We start from the raw sequence: 21,687 nt of genomic DNA, 5'->3' as shown, positions 1-21,687 counted from the left end.
GTGAAGGGCCAAGCGGCTCAGGCTGCCCGATTTCAGGCCCCATACCCACTGAGCTGCCTCAGCCCACCCCCGGCTCCCAGCCCGCCATGGTCCACCCCGCACAGGCCACAGTTCCTGTCTGAGCAGTGCAAGAGGAGAATCCCTCCTGTGCTGGCCTGGGGTGGGCAGAGTGGAGTGGTCTCAGGGGTCCGGCCTGGATGGAGGCCATGTGTGGCTGGGGTCGGGGGCCTGGGCACCTGGTCTGACCAGCAGAGCTTCTGGGGCAGGAGTGGGGTGGGGGTGAGCAGGCACCACCCGGCAGGGGGGCTGGAACCAGAGGAGGCGCCCGATTCCTCGGATTCCTCCTCCTCTTGGCTGTTGCTGACTGTGACCTTGGCCTGGCCCTTCACAGCGGGGAGGGGGGGCGGCGGTGCAGGACAGCGAGCCTGGGGTCTCCTTGAGGCCAGCTGGCAGAGACTGGCCGTCTCCCAGGTGCCGGAGGCTGTGCACCCAGTCAGACGGGCTTGAGCCTCCCTGCCAACGACGGGCCAGGAGCACGCCTCCCCTGCTGCCTGTGACCACCAGCCCCGTAGCGGGTGAGCTGGGGGCGGGCGGCAGGGGCCAGGCAGTGGTGGGTGGGCAGGGGGCTGCAAGCTGCCAGCACCTAAGCACTTGCGCCATGGGGTGCGTTTTGGGGGCGGTGTCCCAGGCTGGCAAGGCTGTCTCCCTCCCCAACCTTCCTAATCCCCTGGTGAACCCGACCCCCTCCCCCAACCCCTGATCCAGGACACACAGGAAGCCCCCTCTGGGTGGGCTTGGAGGGGCTCCTGGGCACCGCCCACAGCTGGGAGGGAGCTGCCGGCCCTGGCCCCTCGTCCAGCCGCCCGGGTGCCTGCGCTCTCCCGGCCGCCCCAGCACAGCCCCCGTCCCTCCCTCCCTCGGTGGACACACACGGGAGTGAAGACACGGAGCCAGAGCCTGGGCGCCGGCCTGGGGCCCCGGGCGGGCTGGGCCGAGGCGCCCCGAGCCGCTGCGGGGCGGACGTGGTGGCTGGTGGTCAGGGCCTGTGCCCCGGCGTCACCCGTGGGTCAGGACACCTGCTGGGCAGAGGGCAGACTCTACAGGGCGCCCTCCTGCACAGCGGGCCTGCTCCCCCATCTTGGCCAAATAGTGGGGGGGTGCGTCGGGGGTGGTCTGCCGGTGTGAGGAGGGCATGAGCTCCGGGTCCCTGGAGGTGTGCAAGGCAGACGGATGCAATTCTCTTCCCATCATTTCAAATCTCCATCCCCAAACCCCACCTCGGCTAAATGGCTGGAGAGTGGGGAGGGGTCCTTGGGCCAGGTGGGGGCGCGGCTGGCTTCCCGTCCACCTTAGAGCTGCCCAGTCCACCCCTCTCATCACCGCTTTCCCCCTTCCAACCCCCTCCCATCCCCAGTGGAAGGCATCAGCTTGCCCCCCTGCCCGCTGACCCCTCCCACCGGCACTGACCCCACACTCCAGGCTAATCCACAGTGGCCCCTCCTGTTTTTCTCAGCAGCTGCTGCTCCTTCGACAGCCACCTAGATCCTTCTAGAATTCTCCCTTTCCTCTTTGTGGCACCTCCTTTCATGATCCAGGTTTTTGGGGGGGTGTGAGAGGGGACGACCGTTTCATGCTGGGTTTTCTCCCCCACCTCTGTGCCCCACCCGCACATTTCCGAGTGCCCCCGATGCCCTCCCCAGGTTGAAACACCCACACTCGCTTCCTGACCCCACAGCAGGTCCTCCCCTTGCTGACAGCAAGCAGACTACGTAGCCGCCCCCCCATATTCAGGCCTCCCGGAGTTCCCCCAGACTCCTTGGTGCTAGGTCCCATCACTACGGCTTAGACATCTTTGAGGCTCACGCCTCCTGCCACCTGTGCACACGCCCACAGCCCTCCTCACCCCCACCAGCTCTGTGACCCCAGCACTGGAGCCCAAGACCCCATGCCAGCGGTGGTCCTCACCTCCTAGGCTGGACAGAGCGCATATCTGTGCCAGCCCAGCCCAGCAGTCCTGACTGGTGCCTGGGAGCCCTCCCAAGGAGACTGCAGCGGGAAGATGGCGCCAGGCCAAGCCCATCTTTCCAGAAGCTTCTGCGCCTCACACAGGAGCACGCAGACCGCCTGCGGCACCAGCGTCTGAAGGCACGATTGGGTGCTAGGCACCAGCTCCCCCAGCCACCTCCAGGATGCGCTGGCTGATTCAGTGGGACAGCCAGCCTCCCCAGACCCCTCGGAACACAGTTATGCGGGCAGCTCCGGGCACTGGGGCTCCCAAACACCAGAGGGGAGGCTGGGGCTGGAAGAGCAGGGAGGGGCCCTGGCCACCCCGCCCTTCCACTCTGCCCTGGACCCCGCGGGCCTCCTGCAGAGGGGCGGGGTGGGCAGAGCCTTTCCCCGAGCTGCAGACCCTTCTCTGGACGACTGTCCGTGCCCACTCTTGCTCCGATGGGCTGCAGGACCCCCCGGGGCACGTCCACCAGCCTGGACGTGGTGGGGAGGCACCGGACAAGCAACCCCGGGTCCCCAGGGCACTGCCCAGCATGGTAGCCCCAGGCCACCTTTTTGCATCTCCTCACCCCGCCCCACCTCCCACTGGGGAGGCGTCTGTCCCTGGCTTCCGTCTGCGGCAGGGTCAGCCCTGAGGGCTGGGGTCCACCCGGGGGTCAGCCACAGACCCACCGCGGACAGGGCTTTTCAACCGCCACCCTCCCCGGCTCCTAACGCGGCAACAGACCCCGCAACCGCCCCCGCCCCGCTCCCCTATCCCCCTCGGAGCACCTCACCGCCGGCCCCAAGACCCTCCACCATTCCGGCCACCTGCCAGCATCACCGAGCCGGCCCGCAGCCGCCGCCGCCGCGCCTCCATCACCGGCGGGAACCCGAAACCCAGGGGTGTGCGACACCCCGGCGCCGGGCGGGAGAGGTCCGTGCCTCCGGCCCGTCCGGGACCCCGCTGCCGCGGGGCGGTAGCGCGGGCGGCGGGACAAAGGCCGAGCGCCAGGGCTTCAGCGGCCGCCGGCCAGGGACAGAGGGCCGCACGCGCGGAGCCGCAGCCGGCGCGGTCTGGAGAGGCGGCCGCGCTCCTGGCGCAGCGAGGAGCGGGCGCTGGCGCAGTGGGCGCGGCAGCGCCGAGGGGAGGGGGGCCGCGCTGCAGGAGGGGGGCCGGGGGCGCTGCGATTGGCGGGGAAGGGGCTTGCCGCAGTGGGCGAGGCGGGCCTGGCTGGGGGCGGCAGGCGGGGCGCGCACGGGGGCTACCGAGAGCGAAGGAGAGGGAAACGGGCTTGATGGAGGAGGAAGGGGGGCTTGCTGCAGGAGGGGGCTGCGGCAGGAGCGGGGAGGGGTGGCGAGGAGGCAGCGGAGGGGGCCGTGGGAACGGGGCGAAGTTGGGGGACAGATGGGCGCGGTGAGGACGGGGCCCGATGGGGCGCACACGGAGACGGCGAGGGGCTTGCGCTGGGGGCGAAGGTGGGGTAGGCCGGACTGAAGGTGGGGTCTGGGCGACGGTGATGGAGGCAGCGGAGTGAGCGGCGAGGAGGATCAGTAGGAAGGGTGGGGGTGACGCGCCCGGGGATGGAAGTCCGGAGGGAGGCGGGCGACGGAGACGGAGACGGTGCAGGGCGCCGGCGGGTCCCCGCGCTTGGATGCCAGCCCCCAGGCTTAGCCCAAACCCCCTTTTCGGCGGCGGCGGTCCCGGCAGGCGGCGTGCGACTCCGGGCGCTCGTGCGTGGAGGTCTGGGGTCCACCCGGGAGAGGCGGCCGAGCGGAAGCGCGGCAGAGTGGGACGCACTGGCGGCCGCCGCCCCGCGCAGCCCCGCGCAGCCCCGCGCAGCCCCGCGCAGCCCCGCGCAGCCCCGCGCAGCCCCGCGCAGCCCCGCGCAGCACGGGCGCGCACGGTCCGGGACCGCGGCCCCCCGCGCGGCGCCGCCTCCTCCCGCAGCCGCCGCCCCGCCGCGCGCCGCCCCGCCCCCTCCCCCCGGAAACCGCTGCGGCCTCACTCAGCCCCAGAGCTTCCCGCGGCCCGGGCCTCCGCCTGGCTCTTGCCCCACGGGGCTCCTCCCGGCATGGGGATGCGAGGGAGGGCGCCAGCTCGCTCCCCAAGGAGCATGGCAGCCCCCCGCCAGCAAGCCCCCTCTCCCCATGACAACGACCAGAGCCCTACGCTGGGCGCTCAAGGCCACCAGCGGCCACGCGCACTCTCTACCCGCCCCTAGTCTTGAGTCGGTGATCCTGGTCTGCATCCTAGCGCCCTGTCTGCTTCCCCTGCGAAATACAAGGCCCCCGCCTGGCCACACCCTGCTCCGGCCCAGTCCCCACCTCCTCCTGGGTCCCCCTCCCACACGCCTAGGCGGTCACCGTGGCTGGCTCTCCCCCGTCCCTGCCACTCCCCGCAGCCCCAGCCCTGGTCCCGGCTGCCACAGCACAAGCCAGACCCACTGCAGGGCCTGCCCGCCAGCGCCCCACACCCGGGACCCCCCTAGGCTGGCCTGCACAGAGAACTGCTGGACAGGCAGCTCTCAGCAGAGTAGCCTCTGGAAGGCAGCCCACAGCACCCAAGGTCCCGAGCAAGGGGGCTCCCCCAGGCAGCTCACAAGGCTGCTCCCTGCGGCCTGCTTTCTGCTCGGAGACCCCTGAGCAGGCCACCCTGCCAGTGGGCACTGGCCTTGGAGGCTGCCCTGGTGAGGCGGTAGGCCCCCCTGGATGTGGGCCTGGACCCAGCTCTGGCTGAGGGGCCAGCCCCCCTCCCACTGGCCTTCCCACAGTGCTTCAGGGTCCACAGCTCACACGGAGGCCTCAGAATAAACTGAGGATTAAGGGGTGTCTGCTCTGCCCATAAGCCCAGGCCCTGCTGCAGGGCGGGGGGGTCCTTTCGGGGCCTGGGAGTGAGGTGTCCCTCGGAAGCCTCGCCCACCAGGGCAAGCTCTGTGCGGCTCACTCATCTTCGGCCCAGGCCTCGCCCACCAGGGCAAGCTCTGTGCGGCTCACTCATCTTCGGCCCAGGCCAGGCTGCAGAGGGCACTCACTCGAGACGCTGCAGACCCGTCCCTCACAGGAGGCCCCGGGAACACGAGCTCCGTATGGCTCTCCCATCTCCCTCGCCTGACCACCCAACCTCTGGGCTGGGAGCAGCCCAGGAGGTGGACCGGTGCCACCCCCCTCTGCTGCGTCTGCCCAGGATATTCTAGAATAGCAGAAGCAGGTGCTGCAGTCCCAGGGCCCTCTCAGCAGGTTCCTCACAAAGGCCCCATGCTGGCCTGTCGACCCCGGAAAGGTGGTGGACACAGCCCCCTGGCTTGGCCAGAATACAGCAGACCCCGGTGCCACTGCAGGGCCTTTGGGGACAGAAGTTGTCCCCGGCCACGCCCAGTGATGAAGACGGAGCGGACAAATGGGTTCAGCTGCTCACCAACCCCCTCAACCCAGCCGCTCCCCAGGAACACCTGGCAGCCAAGTCCAAGGTCACAGCGCCCCTCCTGGCGCCCCGTCTGACCTGCTGCTTCCCCCAGCCCCCAGGTGGCACATACCCTCCCCTTTGCCCTACTTTTTCTTTCAAGACCCATTCGTCTAGCCCTCATCCAGGAAGCCTTCCAGGTTCCTCTGGGCCAAAGCGCCTGCCCAGCCTCTGACCTCTCGGAGCGTGAGTGGCCTCGGTGGGGGCTTCCTGTCTGGCCACCCTGCCTGGCAGCTGGAGAGCTGCTGGGCCTGTTGGTAGGGGCCACTCTGCCCATGCCCAAGGTGGACCTGGTGCTCAGGTACCTGTGTCTAAAGAGAGACTCTCTGGGCTGTGCCAGCATTCCGGGAGATGGGGCTGGGCACCAGCGCAGCTGCAAACCTGCAGCCTCGGGGCCTCCACCTCCGCTGGAAAGCCAGCACCCCCCTGACCTGACCCCTCCCCAGAGCAGGTGCTCCCTGATGATGCGAGGGGCATGGCGGGGCACTTCCACCACCCACGAGGACCCCCTCATTCCTCCAGGGGCCCTGCCACCTCCCGACGAGGTGCAGCGCGCACTGGGGGCCTGCATGGTCCGAGGGTCCTTTCACACTCATGACTGTCCCCTCCGGTTCTTCCTGTCAGAGCCACTCAGGGAGCTCGAGCCACGGGCCCAGGGCACTCAGCCCGGACTGCTGCACAGGACCCGGAAGGACCCGGGCCTCCCCGCCTCTCCCAGCGCAAGGCCACCCTTGATTCCAGTCCCAGGGGAATTCCTGAGTAGGAGGGCGGAGGCTGAGGCAGGAGCCGACACGCTCTGCCACCGAGCCGGTCACCCGTGGCCCGCCCGCCTGGAGGGCCCCGGGCAGGAGCAGGTGGGGTGCCTCCCCACCCCGGTGCAGATTCAGCATTGCCACCCAGGCAGCACCTCCAGGCACAGCATTGCCCACCTCCCTGCCACGCATGGGTGCTTCCGAGCGCAGCCCTGAAGGCACAATTGGGGTGGGGCACAGATATGGTCAGGACACAGCTACATGTGCATTTCAGATCAACGGTGCATTATTTTCCAGAATGAAAGTATCTGGCCCCAAAGCACTGACAGCAAGGGCCTGAATGCAATTTTGTCCACCCCCGGGCACAGCGGCTTTAGGCGGAAGGCCAAATGGGGAAGGAGCCCAGGCGTCCACTTCACTGTCCGGTGAAGTGATAGACACAATGGGGGCCCAGCCAGACGAGGGGGCAGACGCCACGCAGCCTTAGGGAGTCACCAAGCGCCGGCACACCTCAGTGTGGATCAACCCCAAAGACAAGATGCGGAGGAGCCTGCAAGCCAGGCTCAAAACGACAAACACTCAGGACTCCGCTTCAGTGAGGGCCCCTAGAGACAGAAGCGGCATGGGGATGAGCAGGGACTGAGGGGGTGGGGAGTGTTCAGTGGGCACAGAGCAGGGGGAAGATGGAAGCTCTGCAAATGGTTGGTGGGGTCAGCTGCACAAGCGTCGGTGCCCACAGTGCCACCGGACGTACACTTAAAATCGTCACAGTGGGAACTTTATTATGTATATTTCACCACAAAAATGCACGCAAAGCCCCCTCCCCGATATCTGGGACATACTTGTACTACGTATCTGGAGATCTTTATCCTAAGAACACATCTGTTATTTATTTGAAATTTAAATATTCAAGATACATGCCCTCAAATGATTAACTACCTGAAAATACCAATTTATTGAACAGGCCTCCAGTAGTTTTATCTGCTAAATCTGGCAGTCCTCTGTGGGGTGTGGGGAGAAGCCTGACTGCGTCACCCATGCTTCCCCCCACCTGTGGGTGTGCACACGTGTGTACTCGTTTCTGGGGCCCCCAGACCCCACCCAGCCTAGCAGAGGAAGCAGGGAGGTGGGCGTCAGAGGGGGCCTACCCTCCCACAGCCCCCAAACTCCTTGGAGAATGATGGGCCTCACCGTCTCTGTCAACAGGAAAATACAATTATCCCCATCTTACAGATGAGAAGACTGAGGCTGGAGGGGTCTGAGACTTGCTCAATGGCTCAGACCTGCTGCCTAACACTGCCTCCTTCTACCGGCCCGCAGGCCTCCCTGTCTTCACTGAAGGGGAGGAGATGAATGTCCCAGGCACCCAGGGGCCCACCAGCCTCCTGGAAGATGAGGGCAGAGTGGGCCTCAGCAGACACAGGCCTGGCCACCCCGCTGGCTGCACCATTCCTTCAGTGACCCAGGACACCGGCAGGAACGCACACGGCCAGCAGCCACCCCACCCGCACCCAGGAGGGACTGAGGCCAGGACAGCCACTGGAAAGGGCCCCCACAAGCTGACACGCACAGGGCTCCCAGCCCTGGGCAGTCAACTGAGCTCAGCACTTGCTGTTTGCCCAGCTCCCCAGAGGTGGGACCCTGGCCTCCTCTGGGTCCTGGGGGCAGGTGGGAAGGTGGGACCCGCCTGCTTCCTGACTTCTCCAGCTCAGCTCCTCAGGGACGGTCAAGCTGAAGCATCTGTCAGAGACGGTCTCCAGGTCGGCCGGGAATCTGGACCCCCAGGCACCCGGTGTCTCGGTCCCCACTCTGTCCAGCCACGTCCACCAGGCAGAGGTAGGATGGCCCCGCCCGGGGCAGCCGGGATTCCTGGGGCAGACAACCCCATCCCCCAAAAGGGCCAAAGGGACAGTGAGGGGTCAGCTCCAGTGAGCTGGGTAAGGACAGGCCTCCTCTGACGTGGGCCGCCAGGGCCCGAGGCTGGCTGCGGGCTGACCACGAGCAAGGTCCATGTGGGCACCTCTCCCCACTGCCTCCCGTCTCTCTGCAGCGCCCTCTGAGACTCTGCTGGACGCCTTTCTGAAAGCCAGCTGCCGCCCTCAAGGTTGCGCCAGGAGCCCTCCTGGCTGGCCCTGGGCTTGGCGGGAGAGCGGTGGGGCGGGAGGGATCTTCTACACTGTGGGCTGCTCCTCCTGGGGATCCCAGAGCTGACGCTTCTTGAAATTCCTAGCTTCTCTGGACCAGCCAAGTGGGAGCAGAGACACCAAGAGATGGCGCCGCCCAGGACGTGGTGGCGGCGACGGGGAGACCCGCCTCCCGCCCGCACCCCACTGACCCCCGGCAGGCAGTCCCCCGCCTCCAGCCCACGCCCCGCTGACCCCCAGCAGGGCCCCGGGGCCTGGCCGGGGTAGGCCGACCTGCCTCACCCCCAGGAGTCAGTCTCCCTGCCTCTGGACACAGGTTGGGCCTCCAACAGGTGCACCCTGACGTGATGCCCCCAAGACACACGTGCACCCAGGCTGCCTTGTGCTGTGCGTGCCACACGAGAACCCAGTCTCACAGCCACTCTATGTGGCAGGCGCTGCTACCATCCCCGTTATACAGAGAGGCATTCTGAGGCTCAGAAAGGTTCAGTAATGGCTCAAGGTCACACAGCGCTTGAGCGTGGAGCTGGGCTTGAACCCTGGCAGGATGGCTGGGTCCGGGCAGCCAGGTTTTAGCCTCTGCTATGGCCCCACGTCTTTCCTAAGACATCTGCCACTGGGAATGGCCACTGCGCCAGGAGAGGGGCTTTGCCCATTAGCCCAGCAGGCTGCCTGCTTCAGAGCCCTGTGGGCAGCACCCACCCTCCTCAGGGCGGTCCTCTGTGTCCCCCTCTGGGTGCCCAGCCTCAGGATCTTCCTCCTCCGTCTCTGACCCTGCACACCAAGTGCACCCACGACCCCTGGCCTCCAGCTGGAAACTCCAGATAGCAGAGGGGCTGAGGGCTGGGCTCCGTGAACCAGGAACAGCTGGGGGTGGGCGGTCCACCCAGGGCAAGAGTCCTGCACGGGCAGCGCAGGGCCCTCGGGCTGGGAGGGGAGCTGCGGCCGCACGAGCATCTCAAGTCCCCAGGGAGGGTAGGGCAGGAAGACCAGGCTCTCAGCGAGAGTGGTCGTGCAGCGCGGGTCCCTGTTTACAGTCAAGGTGGGGGGGGGGGCATATATGATGGTACCCCACACGTGCGTGCTAAGTTGCTCAGTCATGTTTGACTCTGTGCGACCCCATGGACCACAGCCTGCCAGGCTCCTCTGTCCATGGGCTTCTCCAGGCAAGAACACTGGAGTGGGTTGCCGTGCCCTCCTCCAGGGGAGCTTCCCCACCCAGGGATCGAACCTGGGTCTCATGTCTCCTGCACTGGCACGCGGGCTCTTTGCCAGCTGTGAGGCTTGTAGACCACATGTATCCATCTAACCCTGCACAGGTTCTCTCTACTTGTAACTTACAAAAGTAACACGTGGTCACCACGGCAGGCAGAGCTGCAGCTCACGTGAGACCTCTGACAGCAGCCCAGTGCCTGCAGAGAGAGCACTGTGGCTGCGTTTCAGCACCAAGGACAGTGCCGGGCACGCAGTAGGAGCTCAAGGACTCTCCAAAGGACTGGACTGATCTGTGTGCCCCACACCCCCGACCCTGGCCTACAGGCTCTCCTGGAACAGACAGGGCCCCGCCAGGACCCACCTGAGGGTCCAGCCCACCACGCGGAGGCCTCCTTCCCCTGTGCCCTTGACTGTCCACTGAAGCCCGCAGACCCTCTCTCAGAATAACACTTAGGAAAGATTATGCAGGGGTAGTGAAGGAAGCCGCAGGTGTGGCGACGTGACTTGTTGAAACGTGGTAAACGGGCAAGCAAGGCGGTGCCTGCGAGCTGGCTGACACCCACCAGGAATTCGAAGCTGCATGAGTGGAAGCAGCACCTGGAGACATCTGCTCGAGAAGTAAAGGGGCAGGGGGACCCAGCAGTCCACGGTGAGCGAGCCCCGGACTCCAGAGTGCCATCGCCACCTCGTTCATAATGACAAGCAGCGCTAAATTCTGGCTAAAGGTGAGCAAAAAAGGACTGTCTCTGTCCATGGGATTCTCCAGGCAAGAAAAAAAGACTGTGCCGTCTTTCTCAGTCGAGTCCGTGAACTCCTGGATTCCTAAGCCTGGGCTTCCCCCGGGCACCCTGGTTAAGGACCCCAGCCTCAAATGACCTGCCATCACACCTGAGTCTGTCCACCGCAGTTGCCGGTCTTTCTCGAGCTGAACCCACCCCAGCCCGGAAGCCTGTCCTGGCCCTAGGCAGAGGGCTGCCCCCTCCGCTCCGCTCCCCTGGCCGCTGACTGCGTCCCGTCTAGAGCTGTGGTTCAAGTGCTTCCCGTGAGGTGCGACCGGTGTTTCTGGAAGCCACCCCTTGACCTGTTCAGGAGTGACTTGCACTCCATGGGGCCCCTGGTCTCCCTGTCCCCTGCCCTGCACACTGTGATGACCACACATGGCCCCAGGGAACTGCTCCTGGCTGGGGACACCGCTTTACCCTGGGGGAGGGCGGTCAGCTGTGCGTCTGACCCGCAGCTGCCCCAGTGTCCCCCCAGCCCCCAAATACACAGTGACAGGGAGATCACCTGGGTGTTAGGTCACTTGAAGAGAGGTTGCCATGGTGCCTGAGTGCCTTGGGGACAGCCACTGCCAGGCCAAGGGGGGGGTTGGGGATGGTGGGGCTAAACGTCGTAAGAGCCTCTAAAATACGACTGTGGGTCCAGTGCGTCCCAAACTCTGCAGCCAACGGGAGGCGGGTGTGAACGCCTGAGCCAGCCCTATGGCAGGGGGTGTAACCGTGTCCCGGGGGGGATCTGTGGGCGGATCTGTGGGGGATCTGTGGCCCCATCGCTCCAGGCCACACAGGTGCAGCACATGGCTCAGCACAGGGGCCCGGAGCGCTGCGGGCGGCCCTGGGTGCCCAGGATGTGCTTAGACACAGGGATGAGCCTGGCCGGCCACTGCCAGGGTCAGACAGTGTCCTCGGTGCTGGGGAAGGCGCCCCAAGGTGTACGTGGGCCGCCACAGGCTCCTGGGCTGACAGTGAGCCCAAGGAACGTCGCCCCTAGGGAGGCGCAGGGGCACTTGTCCAGGGCTGGCTGCCCACGTGGGAGGGAGACGTGCTGACCTACCCCTCAGGCCGCTGGGCTAACTGAGGGTGTGACTGTGGTCACACGCGCCCCAGGCCAACAGCCGGGCACTCAGGCGTGGGGTACAGCCGCTGATGGCCGGGCCCTGGACTGTGGGGGTTGGGGGGCCTCGCAACCCCAGCTCACTAGACCCTGACCCCGTGGAGGGGGTCCGTGGCTTACGGGTGTGTGCGGAGCAGTGAAGGATGGATGGGTGGGGAGGGTGAGGGTCCTCGCCTCTTGCCAGAACTTTCTGGTGGGTGGGGCTCGAACCTCAGGCGCCGTCAGCAGGACCAGCTCTGACTTCAAGAGGCTGCCCTGTGGCCCGGGTCCACTCGGGGGTCTCATGGGCCCCGCTCCTCTGCTGGCCCCAGCCCTACCTGGGACTGGCCACCTGCCCCCCAGCCTTGGAGAGGTTGGTCCTTGGAGTCTGCCAGGGCGGGTGTGAGGGGCTCTGTGACCTCACCCCCAGCTCCATCCTCTGACCGACCACGCCCCGCAACCTGGAACACATGCCCAGCGCCCATGGACAGAGCCACACAGATGCCCCCCAGAGCCCCGTGATGGCCCCACCCCTGACCTGCTCCCTTCTTGGGCACCCCGTCGGTGCCCACACCATGCACCAGGGGCACAGCGAGGCCAGGGCAGGGAGGCCATGGGGGAGCAGCCACTCCAGGGACAGGGCCCTGAGCAGTGGGGACCTCTCGCTGGGACCCAGTTCCCGCCCCCCCCGACCCACTAAGCGGTTGGACCAGGTGGCACTTGGCCTGCCCTGCAAGCCCCCTAACCTGCCAGCTCCGGAAGGCTGGGCAGGACTGGCTGCCAGGCAAGGGCCAGGCAGAGGCCAGGGAGTGGAGGAAGGAGGCAGGGCCACGAACCCGGGCCTGGCCTGGCTCGTGGGCACCCGGTGGGTAGACAGGCTGCAGAAGGCAGGGCCCGGAGCCGGTGCTTCCGCAGGGCCTCCTGTGTAGCCAGCTCCGGCCCCGTCCTCCCCTCGGCTCAGGCCTGGCTGTGCTCACCCCGTCCACCTGCGGGGCCGGGGGCCTGGCACAGCACAGCCTCCCAGGGCTGTGGCCGTCCCGCTAGCCGCCCAGGGCCCCTCCTTCCAGCCGTGGGGGGGGCGGTGGGCGGGGCTCTGGGCCTCTGTGAGGCTGAGATGGGGCGGGGTGGGGGGACAGCGCGTGGGGGAGCCCCCGGGGCTGTCCTGTCACCCGGCCAAGCCTCCAGAACCCAGGAGCATTCAGCACAAAGGAGCAGCCTGGGTCCTCCAGAGCCAAGAGCCAGCCCCCGCCCCCTACACACTCCCGGCCCGCCCCCCCTCACTCCCGCCCCCCACCCCCCACTCACTCCCGCCCCGCCCCCTACACACTCACTCCAGCCCCGCACGCTGTATCCCCTCCCAGGGCCTCCCACGCATCAGCGGGGAAACCAAGCCTGTCCAGGCAAACCAGCGCCACTGAGTCACGATGGTCCCAGCCTGGTGGCCCTGCCTACTGTGGAGGTCCTCACGACGGGCCCTCACTAACCACTAAGTTCTGGGTGGTCCCTGCCACCAGGGAGACGCCTCAGCAGGTCGGGAAGGTCAGAGGCAGAAGACCCTGCTCCCTCCCCCCTACCCAATTCCGATGGAGATGTTCAGGCCCACGGGGGCAGGGAAGGCCCTGGCCACTTCCTGAGACGCTTGCAGGCCAGTGAGGGCGAGGAGCGAGCTAAGGGTGGCCTGACCCCCTCACCCTGTCAGCTGCACTGAGGCCCCACAGCTGCACTGAGGCCCTGGCCCAGGGAGTCCCCCACCCCCCAGGGAACACCCAGAGCCCAGGAGCCCTGCTCACTGGATGGGAAGCGCCCCTGACCTTGACTGAACCTTGTCCCTAGTCCACACATCAAACCCTTGGACCTGAGGATGGGGCCTCGTTTGAGTGTGGGGTCTTTGCAGACGTAACTGCTGCTGCTGCTCAGTCACTTCAGTCGTGTCCGACTCTGTGCGACCCCACAGACGGCAGCCCACCAGGCTCCCCCGTCCCTGGGATTCTCCAGACAAGAACACTGGAGTGGGTTGCCATTTCCTTCTCCAATGCATGAAAGTGAAAAGTGAAAGTGAAGTTGCTCAGTCGTATCTGACTCTTCACGACCCTATGGACTGCAGCCCACTGGAGTGGGGTGCCACTGCCTTCTCCGGCAGACGTAACTGCTCTCCTCCTAACTTGATGGGACTGGTGTCCTTATTTCCGTAAGGTGGAATCCGGACACAGGCTGGCACAGGCCTTGTAAAGACGAAGCGGAGACCCCCTAGACCAAGGGTCGCCCACCACCTCCCGAAGCAGAGGAGACCCGAGCAAGCCTTCCTGTGCGGTCTTGGGAGGAACCACGGAGATCTCGGACTTCCAGCTCCCGCACTGCAAGACCACGGCCCCTGCCATGGAGCCGCCTAGCCTGGGGCATCTCCATGGGCAGCCCCAGGGAAGCAGCTTCGTGCCTGGGTCCCAGTGCCCAGCCCAGCCCAGCACCATGCAGCCAGTGCTCAGAGACCTCACTGCTGAGGCTGTCCGGTCTGGGGAGCACCCTGGGGGGCAGAGAGCCCCCAGAGCGGGGTGGGGGCCCTCGGGACACCGGGAACCACGCCCCCGAGGGACGCTGGTTCGGGTGGGCCGGGGGCCAGCCTGCGGGAGGACGTGTGCGTGCCAGGACAGTGGGAACCGACGCCGAGCCCACAGGCAGACGCAGGCTGGGCTGGGGCTGGCCTGGCCCCGCAGGGGGCTCCCCGACCTGCCCAGGCTCTCATGCTTCCTGCTGGCGGAGCAGGTCCACACCCCTCACACCCAGAGTGCCCCCGCACCCGAGGCTGGAGCAGGAAGTCAGGAGAGTGGGAGGTCCAGCTGTACCCCCAGGGCAGAGGCCACGGCAGGGAGGACAGGCCAGCACCCCCCACCCCACAGGGGGAGACAGCGGACAGCCGCGGCCCCCACCCCGCCCGAATCAACCCTGCCCAGAGGCTGCAGGCAGCTCAGGGCTCCTGCCCAGGCCTGTTCCTAGACGCACGCGATGAGAAGGCCGCCAGCCGGCACAGGGTGGGTGGCCCTGCATTGGAGCCCCACCCGAACGTGGGCAGGGGCCTGGCCCCACAGGACTAGCCTGGTGGCTGGACGTGGTCAGGGCAGGCACCAGGCACGGGCCTGGTCCTGAGCCCTGGTCTGAAATGTTTCAGAAATAAGCTGAGGCCTCGGGGAGAGCCGGCCGGCCTCTCTCCAGGGGGCGAGTCCTGGCCGGGACCCGACCTGACTTGGCGAGGCCTGTCCCCCTGGCCTGGCCTAGCCAGGCGGACACTCATGCCCGTGTCTCTAGGGGGCCGAGCAGAGACCCAGTGCTCCCACACCCACTCTGTGCTCCCCTCCCCGGCTCCGGGGTCCGCCTGCCGCCGGGCCAGCGTGCCCCAGCCCCTCTGCCAGGAGGCCTGTCCACCTCAGGCTCATGCTGTTCCTAACTAGAGCCAGCACGGGGCCAGTTTACTGAGACCTCTGGCCAGCCCTCCGGAGTCACCCACCCTGGACAGGACATCCCCGTGACTGCCGGGGAACCTGGCTTGCTATGGTGTTGGGGACACTCCAGGCCTGCCCCGAGGGTCACAGCCGTGCTGCCCGTGGGGCACACCAAGGGTCACGCCCCGGGAGGAGCTCTCCTGAGCAGGGCAGGGGCGGCGGGCCTTCACTGGACAGGCGCTGGGACTGGTCAGGGGTGCACCTGTGGGCAAGGCCAGGCCGCCGTCAGCCCAGTGAGGGAGGGGCACGGAGGCCCCTGGGAGGGGTCAGTGCAGAGGCTTCTGGTCTGAGAGGGGGGCTGGGACCAGGGGAGCTGCGGAGAGGGCAGCTGGCAGCCCTCCAGGCTGGGGTGGCGTGAGGCGTCCAGAAGCCCAGAGCCCAGCACTGCTCAGCCGTTAGTGCCACGGGCCTGGGGGTCAGCACACTGGGCTCTGGACCTGAGCGCCCAGTGGGTGAGTGTGGAGCTGGAGAAGTGGCGGGGCTTCTTGGCCTCGGGTACTCACCCCTGAGTCAGGTCCAGGCCCCCACCACTGCACTCACTGGACGGTCCCGGGGAGTGACCCCCGAGTCAGGTCCAGGCACCCCATCCCCTGCACCCGCCAGACAGTCCTGGGGAGTGATCCCTGAGTCAGGTCCAGACCCCCCACCCACTGGACAGTCCTGGGGAGTGACCCTTGAATCAAGTCCAGACCCCCCACCCCCTGCACCTGCCAGACAGTTCCGGGGAGTGACCCCAGAGTCAGGTCCAGAAACCCACACCCCCTGCACCCGCCAGACGGTCCTGGGGAGTGACCCCCGAGTCAGGTCCAGACCCCCCCCCCCACTGGACAGTGCCAGGGAGTGACCCCCGAGTCAGGTCCAGACCCCCCCACCCCCTGCACCTGCCAGACGGTCCCGGGGAGTGACCCCAGAGTCAGGTCCAGACCCCCCCACCCCCTGCACCTGCCAGACGGTCCCGGGGAGTGACCCCAGAGTCAGGTCCAGACCCCCCCACCCCCTGCACCTGCCAGACGGTCCCGGGGAGTGACCCCAGAGTCAGGTCCAGACCCCCCCACCCCCTGCACCTGCCAGACAGTCCTGGGGTGACCCCCGAGTCAGGTCCAGAGCCCCCCACCCCCTGCACCTGCCAGACGGTCCCGGGGAGTGACCCCAGAGTCAGGTCCAGACCCCCCCACCCCCTGCACCTGCCAGACGGTCCCGGGGAGTGACCCCAGAGTCAGGTCCAGACCCCCCCACCCCCTGCACCTGCCAGACGGTCCTGGGGTGACCCCCGAGTCAGGTCCAGAGCCCCCCACCCCCTGCACCTGCCAGACGGTCCCGGGGAGTGACCCCCGAGTCAGGTCCAGAGCCCCCAACCCCCTGCACCCGCCAAACAGTCCTGGGGAGTGACCCCTGAGTCAAGTCCAGACCCCCTGTTCCACTGGACAGTGCCAGGGAGTGACCCCCGAGTCAGGTCCAGACCCCCTATCCCCTGCACCCGGCAGATAGTCCTGGGGAGTGACCCCCAAGTCCGGGGCAGGACGGCGCTTCCACCTGCTAGACAGCACTGCTGGAAGGGCCCGAGTGGGCTCCAGGGCTGGAGGCAGCCCCCAGAGCGCACAGGGCCAGCGCGCTTTCCCTCCACGGCCTTCAGGGGGGTCCTGACTGTGTCCGTTGTCACATGTGGAGAAACGGGGGCCGGGAAAGCCCAGGTGGCGGCGGGCGGGCGCCACAACAGGGCTGGCCTTTGCGCCCAGGCCCAGGGAGGACGCCCTGCCCCTCTGGGAAGTGCGGCGGTGTGCCGGGGCTCCAGCGGGGGCCCAGGCCGTTGCATCACGCAGTGGCCTGTCGGCTCCTGGCTCCCCTGGGTCCCCACCCTTCTTCCCCCGCCCTCCAGCCTTGTCCTCAGGCTGGGGATGATGAAACCGCAGCAGCTCCAGGGGTGAGGAGCCAGAGCAGCGGCTCAGAGGAGGCTGGAGACCACCTGGGGACCCAGGGCAGGCCCTTGGGCCTCTGCCCTCTCAACAGGGCGGGATGAGCACTGTCTGGTCTGCGGCTGGGCTGGGCACCAGGCGGTCTGTGCGAGGCCTGCTGACTGTGGCCGAGCGACAGCCTTGGGCAGGCGGCACGGTGAAGCAATGGTTTCTGCTGGGAGGCCTGAGTGGTGGCCCCTGCTGGGGGCCCCTGGCCAGCTGGGGTCCCGGAGCCGAGGAGCCGCTGACAGCGCCGGGCTCCCCTCCAACCTCCAACCCCAAAGCTGGACAGCCAGGTCCTTCCTCCTCGGCCTGGCCCTCCGCCTCCCACGGCCCCCACCGTGGCCGGGCATAAAGTGGGACGTGTGTGGGTGTGGACTGAGAACTGACTCCGTGCCAGGAACTGGGCGAGGTTCTGCGGCTGCCGCAGAGAACAGAACAGACAGATGCGCCTCTGCCCCCAAGACCCTAGTGAAGGGTCAGAGAGGCCATGATGAACCGTGGCATCAAAGGGTCAGGAGAGCCAGCAGGTGCCCCGGGAGCAAGCCCCTAGGTGAAGTCGGAGAGACCACAGGCACCTGTACACACGTATGTGTACATGTGTGTGCACATGCATGCGTGTGTTTGCACGTGTATGTGTGCATGGGTGTGCGGGGGGGGTGTGTGCACCACATGTATACACACGTGTGTGTGTGTGTGTGCATGCATGTATGGGTGTGCGCATGTCCTGTGAGTGAGATACAGCCTGGGGCTGGGCTTTTCCCAGATGTTGCTGGCGGACTGAGGCTGAGGGGCGGCTCCCTCTCACTTTCTACGCAGGGCTCTGGCTGGGGGGAGGCCCCCCTGTAAAATGGGATGGCTGCCCTCCTCACCCTGGCTGAGCCTGGCTGTCCATCCAAAAAACTACACACGTCACAAACAGAAGCCCCTCGTGCTCTGACGGCCCCTCTTTCGTGAGCCCACGGAGTTTCTACCCCCTGGGGAGATGGAGGCTGGAAAGGTCGCCCACAGGCCCAGGGCCGTCCTCCCTCCCCTCCAGTCCTGGGAAACACGGAGCCTCCACCCCACCAGCCAACTCAGGCGCCCACCCCCGCGGGATCCCCAGGCACCCACCGGCCCCCAAGACTCAACACGGAAGGCCCAGCTCCAGGAAACCGTCGTGCCGCCAAGCGGCCACCAGGGGGCGCCCGGCCCGCGGAGCCGCACCAAGCTGCCGGAGCAGGAGGAGCGTACAGGGCCGGCCGCTGCCTCGGGAGGTCACCCTGCTTCCTTCACCCCACGTGGCGCTGGCACTCCTCTCGGTGCCTGGGCCCTGCGGGGCACTCAGGGGGGCGGGGTGCAGCCACAGGACCCCCGGGAGCTGGGGCGGAGGAGTCACAGGGAGTCCAGGCAGGGAGGCCCCGTGAGGGCTGGCACCACGCTCCCCAGTTGCAAAGTCCCCCATCACACGCACAGCAGCGCACTTTGCCGGTCCCCGGCCCTGAAGCGCCTGCACCCCGCAGTCCAAGGAGGCCTGGCCGCCAACCCGCCTTGCCTTCCCTAGCCTGCCCGCCGTGCTCCCAGCCCTTGGCGGCTGCCCAAACCCTGCCACCCTGTGTCTCGGCCTAACTGGGACAGAGGCCTGTGGGTGCGATCGAGAGTAGGACGGCCCCCAAGGACATAAAGGCCACGTGGGAGTGGGCTTCTGAGGGGGGGCTGTGGAGTCCAGGGGTCTTGGGGGGTGCCAGCCGAGGCTGGGGCTGGGAGGCTGGGGCTGGGAGACCCTGGGGCTCGGGGATTCACCCAAAAGGTCAAGCATTTCCAGGCCTCCGGCCCTAGCATGGGGCAGGGTCGGGGGAGAGCCTGAACCGACTGTGCAGGGGGTCTTGTGCTGGTCCCGAATGTCCAGACGCACCCACCAAAATTGCCCCTCCAAGGGAGGAGGCAGCTCTGACGATCAAAGGCAGGTCTCTGTCAGCAGAAGCACGGGAAGGGCTGCCTGGGGGACTTGAGAGGGGGGATCTCCAGAGCCCCGGGCAGGGGGCTGTCAAGGAGCCCAGGAAGTGTTCTGTGGGTTCTGCCCTCCTGGGGGCAGGGGTCAAGGGCCTGGCTGCCCCCCACCTCCCGTTCCCCAGCCAGGCCCGGCCATGGACGCAGCCCTCACTCTCCCCTCTCATTGAGAATTCCTGTGGCTGCGGTCCTTCCCCGTCCCCCGTGTGACCACTTTAGTGTGGTCTCTCCCCGCTCCCCACCCCGCCAACCCCCGCCCCGGCTTGGGAGGCGTCCCCAGGGCAGGAGCCTGGAACTCTGCTCCCGGCCGCCCCCCTCCACCCCGGTCCCGGGAACCCTGCACCGCCGTGCACGCCCGGTGCAGCTCTGGACACGTTTGCAGCTTGAGGAAGGAGCCTGGGGGTGGGGGGAGTGTCTGCGAGCTCCGCAGACTCCGCGCTCCCCCTCCACCCGCTCCGGTCCCTACAGCTCCTCCGAGGCCCGCAGGAGGGTGTGCAGGACTGCGGGCAGCTGCACCGCCCAGGCCGCCTGCGACGGCGCTGCTCTTACAAAGAAACGGCACGGCCCCTGGGCGGGATCCAAGGCGCCGACCACCTGCAGCTGGACTCCCCGCCGGAGGCGGCCCGGAGCGCCAGGCGAGCACAAGTTCCCCAGGCAGGAGTCCCTGCGAGGCGGCGTTCCGCTCCCGCTGGCCGAGGTCGCGCCCGTCCGCCCCGGCCCTCGCCCCTCCCCAAGCGCAGAGCTCGCTCCCTGCCTCGCCGGGGCCCCGAGGATGTCTCTGCTGGGGACCCCCGGGAGTCCGCGGGCCGACCCCAGGAGCCTCTGGGGAAGGACCGCACGGCCCCGGGGGAGTCCGGAGCCCACGGCCGCGGTCGTCTGCGCCCCCAGAGCCGACTCAGCGGCTCAGCCCAAGCTGCCCTGGAGGACTCGCCGGGTCGGGGAGCGCCCCGTTGGCTGCGCGGCGAGGACAGCTCCGCGGGGAAGGGACCAGTGTGTGCGCGTCGGCGGCCGGGGAAGGCCGGGCGGAGTGGAGGAGACCCGGGCGGAGGGAGGGCGGCGCGGGGCGCGGGGCCGCAGGGCGGGAGAGAGGAGGGGGCGCAGCGGCGCTCCGGGCGCGCGGGTCACTCACCCGAGATCTCCGCCTGGGGCACATCGCTCAGGCTGAAGCCCTTGGCCCCGTAGATCTGGCGCACTTCCCCGCAGCTCCGACTCTTGCTGGCAGGGTCCCCGCGGGCGCAGGCGACCAGCACGGCGGCCGCGTACAGCAGCCACCAGCCTCGGGCCCGGAGCTCCATGGCGGTGCCGGCGGCGCCCCCGGCCGGGCCCGCGCAGCCCCCGCCCGCGAAGGGCAGAGCCAAGGTCCCCGCGCACTCGGCTGGCGGTCCGGAGGCGCCGGCGGCCTGGGAGGCGGAGACAACAAAAGCCGGCGGGGCGCGGGGCGCGCGGGGCGCGAGGTCCGGCCGCTGGCTCGCGCGGCCCCAGAGCGCGGCAGGCGAGCGGCAGTCCGGGCCCGGCCCCTGGGCGGCGGGGCGGGGCGGCGCGGGCGCGCGGGGCGGGGCGCGCGGGGCGCGATCCCAGGCGCACGGGGCGCCCCTCCGGCTCGCGGGCCTGGGGCGGGGAGCTGCCCGGCTCGCGCGGATCGGCCAACAGCTGGAGGAGAGCGGGGTGGCGGAGAGCGCGGGGCCGCGTCCGGGGTCCCCAGGGCGGGACCCGCACACCCAGCGCCCGGGGCGGCGGCACCACCTGCGGGGGCGGCGGCGGGGGCGCTGAGGCAGGGCTTCCCCCGCCGGACGTGACGTCACGCCCCCGCGCGCCTATCAGGGGCCTCCCCGCCCCCGCCGGCCTCCCTCCCAGCTTCCCTCGACTCCGCGCCGGCCCTGCCGGCCTGCGCCCTGCTGGCAGCGTGCCTCGCGCGCAGGGCCCCGCAGCCTGCTCGGCCCCCTGTGTCCGCCGCCCGCACCTGGCCCTCACCCCTTCACCGGCCCCTCACCCTCGCGCCCGTTTCAACCTCCTCGCTCGCGGCTCCAGCTCCGTCTTGATTTTTTTGTGGAGGAGGGTGGGGGGCTGTACGCGGGAAACGAGCCAAGAGAGCAGCCCGCAACCGCTCGCCTTCACGCTCAGAGGCAACCCGCTGCTTAGTTGCCGGAGATCGTCGGCCGGCTTTTGTGCCCTCCACGTGATGCTCTGGATGCTCGAGAAGCGAGAGCGGGGCAGAGGCTTGTCCGAGGGCTGGGGCCGCCGGGTGGTGGCAGGTGACCTCTTGGAGAAGGGGTGGGGTCGGGCCAGGAGCAGGTCGGGTGTATGGGGGAGGGGGGCGGAGAGCGCTCGCAGACCGAGGGGTGGCCGGGACCGCGCGGGGGTTTCGCAGTGCTGTCGGCCGCAGGGAGAGGGAGAGGGGACGGGGGCCGCGGGAAGGGAGATCAGAAGCTGGGCACTGGCTCCCGGAGGGGCTGCTTCGTTTCTTCCCAGCGGCTGCCCTCCCCCGCTTCGCGCTCGTGCCCCCCTGCTCTGTGAGCACAGAGCCCAGAGGCCACCAGTCCCCGAGCCCAGATGCCTGATGGGCAGAAGTGGGGTGAAAGCTCATGAAGCAGCACCCTTGGGAGGACCCCGAGACCGCCGCCGGGAGCCAGGGAGACGCCTGGGCCTTGGACCTGGGGCCCCGTTGTTCACCTCGCAGGAGCAAGCCCGCCCACTGTTGGAGGAAGGAGGGCCGCATCCCTCCCCTGGGGCTCCCAGAGTGGTGGGGGCCGCAGCCCTAGAGCGTCTCCTAGCCCCTCGCCATTGTGTGGAGACGGGGGTGAGGCCCCACCGTGTGCG

General features: G+C 68.1%; 1 protein-coding gene across 1 annotated transcript in view; it reads right to left on the bottom strand.

Annotated features, from left to right (window-relative positions):
* Nucleotides 1-20,209, bottom strand: part of GPC1 (glypican 1) — a 28,121-nt gene extending 7,912 nt beyond the window's left edge. The window contains exon 1 of the mRNA XM_052637322.1: nucleotides 20,000-20,209. Within this exon, the coding sequence (XP_052493282.1) occupies nucleotides 20,000-20,165 (166 nt within the window). The 5' untranslated portion in view covers nucleotides 20,166-20,209. The remainder of the gene's footprint in view (nucleotides 1-19,999) is intronic.
* Between the last annotated feature and the right edge of the window lie 1,478 nt (nucleotides 20,210-21,687).

This window comes from Budorcas taxicolor, chromosome 3 (assembly GCF_023091745.1).
Source record: "Budorcas taxicolor isolate Tak-1 chromosome 3, Takin1.1, whole genome shotgun sequence".
In the NCBI taxonomy this organism is placed as follows: domain Eukaryota; kingdom Metazoa; phylum Chordata; class Mammalia; order Artiodactyla; family Bovidae; genus Budorcas; species Budorcas taxicolor.
Note: the sequence above shows the minus strand (reverse complement) of the source record. Positions and strands in the feature narration are given on the sequence as shown.